This window comes from Anarrhichthys ocellatus, unplaced genomic scaffold (genome assembly GCF_004355925.1).
Source record: "Anarrhichthys ocellatus isolate YVR2014 unplaced genomic scaffold, GSC_Weel_1.0 scaffold6, whole genome shotgun sequence".
Lineage (NCBI taxonomy): Eukaryota > Metazoa > Chordata > Actinopteri > Perciformes > Anarhichadidae > Anarrhichthys > Anarrhichthys ocellatus.
The window spans coordinates 3,828,182-3,834,710 of NW_022280036.1; the positions used below are offsets into that span (position 1 = coordinate 3,828,182).

The window sequence follows — 6,529 nt, forward strand, 5'->3', positions numbered from 1 at the left end:
ACATATATATATATATATATGTTTTGTAAAATAAAAGGGAAATACAGGTTTAGCTGATGTTTACCGAGCCTTGTATTGTCATTTCTTGTATATTTTGTATGTTAAAATTTTTGTAATTTTTAAGACTGCAGTGCTTTTTGAAATTATTCAAAGGGAATACCTTGCATCATACTGTAGGCTCTAAAGTAGTGTAATATCAATAAAACAGAAAACTCAGCTATGGCCTCGTGTCACTTTCTTCCATATCTTTGATTTCATATCGCTACAGTTTGTGCAAAGTTGGGTCAATAAAAGGTGAGTTCTGAGTTGGATCATCTTCAGTAGTTGGTTTCTATGAAATGGATATAATGCACATATAGAATATAGAAATGTCTGATTTGGCGCCCTCTAATGGTACTATCAAAAGACAAGTAGCTGCAGACAGCAATGCAAATGTCTTTAAATTCTATTATGTGTCTCTTAAACTGTCAATGATAACTTTGTTTCCTTTACAATTAGATTACTGTAATCCCTTTTAATGTCACCCACACTTCCACCAGCTAAAAGTACACCACAGGAAGGAATAACTGAGCTATGAATCTTGATTATCCCTAAAGTGCTGATTGGCATGAAAGTGTTTTAATCACTGGCTTAGAAGAGTTGCAAACACCTCACGCCACATGATACTACAGCTGACAGCGAAGCTAAGTTGTTTTCTGGCTACGGTTGTGGCTTCTACAGATTGCCTTCTCTAATTGTACAAGCTTTTTTAGCAGTTGCACCTGTTAAAACAAAGACTTAACATGTCATTTTGGTGCCACAGACGTGCATAAGCATGCCTACTTTGATGCCATGAAGATAAATGTTCTTGGCTGTTGTTGTGGGGGAATATAGGATTTCAGCTGAAATGTCTCCCGGTTTATCTCTCAACTAATCAGACTGGTTGAGCTGGAAAGAATGATTTCACTTGAAGACGGAGACATTGAGAATTACTCTTAAGATTTAGGAGATTTAAATGAGTGAAAGGAGGCGATGAGACAAGAAACCTTGCATTCACTGCAGTCTACTGGCCCATAGCGAGCAGAGATGGGAGTGTCAGGGGTAACAAAACATTGCATTCTGGGAACCAGGCCAAAGACCAGGCCAGTAAGAACCTGTGAAGTTAATCACAACTCCAAATTGTATGGTGTTGCTAGCGCCAGATTTTGTGTCAATATCAAAGCCGCTCATGGATGAAAATATAGCCACGCAAAAGAGTGAGAGTGAGAAAAATCACTAATAATGCTGTGTTTGTTTCTCTTTTGTCTACCTTTTTACTTTCCTTCTGTCTTTCCTGAGTTTCCATCTACCTTTGCTTAAAACTAACTCACCAAGTAGATGTTAATGAGGGCATTAATCTTCTCAATGATGGCACTACAGAAATCACAACTTCCAACATTTGGTGAATATTGGCCTGGTGTGGTGCAGGTGTACAGTTTTATATCTACATAACATCAGTGAAAACGTAAAGAAATAGATTGTTTCAAACTCCTCTCTAACAATGAGTACTTTAGACTGTTGCAAACATCGCATTGAATAAGAATAATCTATATAGAATCAGTGTGCAAAATGCTATTTTAATGTTAAACCAGCTTAGTTGCAGTAAAACATTGCAACCGGCTCACACACCCTGTAGGCCTATCTAACCCCTGATGTGCCCCAACTATTATATTATATTGTGTATATAATATATATATATATATATATATATACAATTTGTATATCCAAAAGTATATCCAAAAGTTCAAATACGTCTAGTTCCACGATATCTAAACACTTTTTAGAAAAATATTTACTCTAGCTCACATTTTTGGAGCCTATTATTTGAACACTGTCAGCAATAGAAGAAGTGCAAAACTAGGCTAATCAAACCATTTAAAACATAAACACTCTCAAAACATTAAAAAGTCGCTCTGTTTTCAGGTGTATCTTTGCGGGTGTTGTGCATTTAAGTGCTGCTCATTTGCCTTCCACTATCACTGTGAGTCATAAATAGGCTGCCTCATGGAGGTACTGCATTACCACTCAGTTTTGCCAGACTACTTCCTGATTCAACAGATCTGACCAATGAGATCACAGCACCCGCCACAGCCTCCCACCCTCACCTTTCCAAACCAGCCAATAGAAGAGGCCCGTTGAGCTCTCCTCGCGCGGAGGACGAGCCACACAGGTAACTCAGGGAAAAAAATAGAAAGGAGAGGAGGAAAAAAAAAAACTCCAGGGCTTGTTATGGAGTTCGTGTGAAAGAAACACGGATTTGCACCCTTCTTTACCAGTTAAACCAGTATCTCTGGATAGAACACACTCAAGTACTTCAACAGGTAGAGTCTCTGACCGCAAACTCTTTCGTGGCTCCTCTGAAAATAATCTCCCACCTCCTTTTTTTTTTCTCTCTCTCTCCGTTTACCTCAATTGAGTTTCCAGCCCTTTTGTTCGCTCTTCTTATCACTTGGAAAAAGGTGAACCCTCGTGTTGTTTTTATTTTAATCTTTGCTTTAATTGTAGTTTTTACCCTTGTGGTCCCTGATGGCTTCGCACAGTGATACTCTGGTGGTGTTCTTTGGGGCAACAGCTGGTGCAAATGGGGGTAAACTGGGTTCGGATGAGAGGGAAATAATTCTCTTGGTGTGGCAAATTGTGGATCTACATGAGAAAAAGGTACGGACCTTTCTGACCCGTTCGTTCGTTGTGTACCCAGAGTGTTTGTGGCATAGTGTCTACTTGTAGTGGAACAGTTTGTTTGACATTTAAATCAACATGGTGTGCTCCCTGAATCCCTTTTCTCCAATGCTTAGCTAACGCTACGTACAATTCTCCGTCCAGCCACCTCGTTAGCTCACCTTTTCACAGGTGTGCGACCAAAATTTAACCAGCAGGTGAGGTCTGTATCTTCACCTGCATGGAGGAAAAAAAACACACCGTTTTGGTTTGGCATGTCAGCTTCTTGATACAAACAGAGTTAATTTCTTGAATGTGGGTGTATTAGTCTGTAATTTGCCATATATATATTTTTTAAAAGAAGCATGTTTCACGCTGTATTCTGCGCCATGAACCGTTAAATCCGTCCACAGGTCGGGAAGCTTCACAGATGTCTCGTGAAGCCAGACACGTTGGAGCTGACGGATCCGTGTAAAGAGGAGACGGGGCTGACTGTGGACGACATCCTCAAAGCTGAGCCGCTGGACAAAGTTCTGCAACAGGTGAGTCTCACCGGTGACATGACTGGGAGGTGCAATTCTCCATGAGGAATATTTAAGAAGAAGGTTTTACTTTTATCAATACCTTTTTTAGAGAAATGCAATCCTGTGTTGCACATAAACACACACACACACAGGGCCTAGAGACCTGCTTTATTGTTGTGGCGAGATGAGTGAGTGATGGGGCGGCCATAGCCGGGCGCCTTGCTTAAGGGCCCCTCGGTAGGTATAGGACTGGACAATAATTCCATTTGATAATTTATCATCTTGAATCATATCGTATATCGTGACGCACAGTTTGTCGTCTAAATTTATAATAACAAACTCATACTAACGAACAGATTATTTTGCACTAAAGTTCTTTATTAGATAAAAAAAAAACTATTTTTAATTGTCAATAGTTTACAAAAGCATGTGGGTATTTCATTGTAGACCATTCATTTATTGAATTACCAGAAAAAAATGCCGTATAATGATATTTATCTCCATCGAGATATGACATCGGGTCCGTGTGGTCCAGCCCTACTCAGGAGGTGAACTGCCATCTCTCCAGCTACCAGTCCTCACTTCATTCCTGGCGTTGAACCGGCCACCCTCGAGTCCCCAAAGACTGAGCTACTGCCGGCCCAAAAAACCCTTTCCCTTGTACGACAGGCCTTGTAAGGCCGTACACCACGTTTGAAATCTCTTAACTGGTGTACTGAATTTATAAGGAATGAAAATAACCACAACAGCTCCTAAAATCTCTCATCCCTCAGTAACATGGTGAGAAATGAAATTCAGAAGTTAATTAAACTCGGGCAACTTTCCTCCTGATGGTTTATGCCCAGAGCGAGATGAGACGTGACAAGCCTGACTCTGGGTTTTGAGCTGTAAGTTAATGTGAGGTGTGTCACATTTTGCCTGATGCCCTTTAGAAATAATGGTCTTCCACCTGGTTGAGACATGACATTGGTTTGGCCCTGACAGTTAAACTCTGCTGACAGTTTGTAGAAGCTAAGGGTGGGGGGGGGGGCAGAGCCTGGGGCATCTGCAGATAAGGAGGAGTCGCAGGTCTTGTCTTGTCTTGGCCTGATGCTCGCTGCAGACATCTGGAAGGCGGAATGTTTACCTGGGACCGCACCTCTGTTTTAGGCTGAGGGACAGACGGGAGAGGCTCGGATCTTAAGCTTCATCCTCAGCTCGCTTCTTTATGACCGACACGACAATCCGCTATCTGGTTCCTCCCTGTTAGGAGGTGTGTTTCAACAGAAGTGTTGCCAAACATGTTTTTCAACCGCCGTCTCAAGAGTGTTTGTTTGCACTGGTTGCACCTTTCCCCATCCCTCTATTATGTCATTACCATGCCGGACTAGCGTGTTTGGGTTGACGGTAGCGCTGCTGTGGTCTAAAATACCACGCAGGTTGGAGTAATCAATTGTTTTCTTCATGTTCTTTCTGGGGCTGTTTTGCAGCGCTGCTGCTGGGTTTATGACACTCAATGCATAGCTCAACACAGTTTACATTTCATTGGAGTTTGATCCAAAAGCTGAAGCCCTTTGTGCCTCATGCTGTTAACACTTCAGCTCCACTGTAGGTTAGTTTGTGTGCTGAAGCTTCAAATATTAACCCAAGCAATCAGTCCGTTCTGGTCACACCATTGTGTCATCAGTTACTTTCTCTGTTGGTCGTTCTGGATTAGTTTTGTCCTTGTTCATACAGAGAAGTAAAGTAAATAGACATTTTATCAAGATAGTTTTATAGTAGTGTGTCCCATTCTAACTTTTCCAAAGATAAAAACAAGTAGTTGCTTCTTCTTGGTGGGCTTGTCGTATCGACCTGTGTCAAGGACATCCGTAGGTTTTCTTTGGTGAAAGATTCATAAAGAGATTAGCAGGGTTTTTTTGTTTTTTTTACAAATTGCTTCAATACAAATTGGCAGCTAAACTCTGTGACATTGCGATTGTGAAAGCACAATATTTGTTTTCATGAGTTCTGGTACACATGCTTTTGTCATGGCCTTCTGACATATTTTGCTGAATGCTTTTTCCTTACACACAAACTGATCCACTATAAAATCTGACGCACTATATTTATGAATCGCTGAGCAAGAGCAACGATTTGCCAATTTCCATGTTGAGCCACGTTCAGACATGGCAGGTGACCAAATCCAAGAACAACCCATTGATATTCAATTTTAGGTTTTTAGAAACTTCACAATTTGTTTTATCTTTCAAGCCCCCTATTGGGATCAGCAAGCTCAGCAGTTCTGGAAAAAATATCTAATCTGTCTGAAACTATTATTATACATGTGAATAGACCCAAAAATAAATAAATAAAAAAAATCTCTCTCTCTACACTAAATCACATGTGTCAGGGCTCTGTCAGAACAGATGAATGTGTTGGATGATGGCTATAGATGACATGCTAGAACTTGTGCGTCTGTGTTTATGACTATAGCTGGGACACACTCTGGTGTGTGTGAGTGTGTCATGACTGCAGTTTAATTCACTTCCTGGTAGTGAGCTGATGGATGTTTTGGCTGTCGTCAGGCTGCAGCTGACTGTACAGGCGTGGCTTTAGTCATGGACACTGACGGCATGTCACAGCCTGTGGGGAGCTGCATGTGTTGTTGTTGTTGTTGTTGTTACACTGTTTTTTAACTGCTTTAGACCACAGTCAGAAATACTGACTACTGGCTTCAGCATTGAGTTAAGTTACTGATTTGGTTGGTGTGTCTATCGACTGATAGTGGATTTTTAAAGGCTGATATCGTATCGATAGTTTGGAGCAGAAAAAGCTGATTATTTTTCCCTATGCTTGGTCTTGTGGACCTAGTAGTTGTAATGTTTTTCCATCGTCTTTCTGCTTACTACTCTCATTATGTGAATCTTTTATATCATCTGCAGTGTTCACTCTGCACACATCTATTGCACTTTAGTCCATCCTGGGAGACGGATCCCTAGTCTGTTGCTGTCCAAAGGTTTCTTACTTTTTTCTTCCTGTAAAAGTTTTTTGTTTTGGGGGGGAGTTTTCCCCGTTCTGATGAAAGGGTCCTGGGACAGAGGATGTCGTATGTTGTGCAGATTGTAAAGCCCTTTGAATTGTGGTGCACATGCTCACAATATCAACTTGTTAGAAATACACATGGCCAGCGATTTAAAAAGGGGGATTTGTTATTTACTCGTTTGTCTTTGCCCATTTAGAAATGATTCTGAATGTAAGCAACGTACAGCTCTAAAGTGTCATGAGAAGTGCCAATTTGCTTGCTTGCGTGCGCGCGCGCGCGTGTGTGTGTGTGTGTGTGTGTGTGTGTGTGTGTGTGTGTGTGTGTG

At 41.2% G+C, this 6,529-nt stretch overlaps 1 protein-coding gene across 4 annotated transcripts in view; it reads left to right on the forward strand.

Annotated features, from left to right (window-relative positions):
- The first annotated feature begins 2,108 nt into the window (after positions 1–2,108).
- Positions 2,109–6,529, forward strand: part of esrp2 (epithelial splicing regulatory protein 2) — a 21,261-nt gene continuing 16,840 nt past the window's right edge. For 3 of the 4 annotated variants that reach the window (XM_031846638.1, XM_031846640.1, XM_031846641.1), the window contains exons 1-2: positions 2,109–2,676; positions 3,090–3,218. In XM_031846638.1, the coding sequence (XP_031702498.1) occupies positions 2,545–2,676; positions 3,090–3,218 (261 nt within the window). In that variant the 5' untranslated portion in view covers positions 2,109–2,544. The remainder of the gene's footprint in view (positions 2,677–3,089; positions 3,219–6,529) is intronic. The other variant, XM_031846639.1, reaches the window with a different exon arrangement.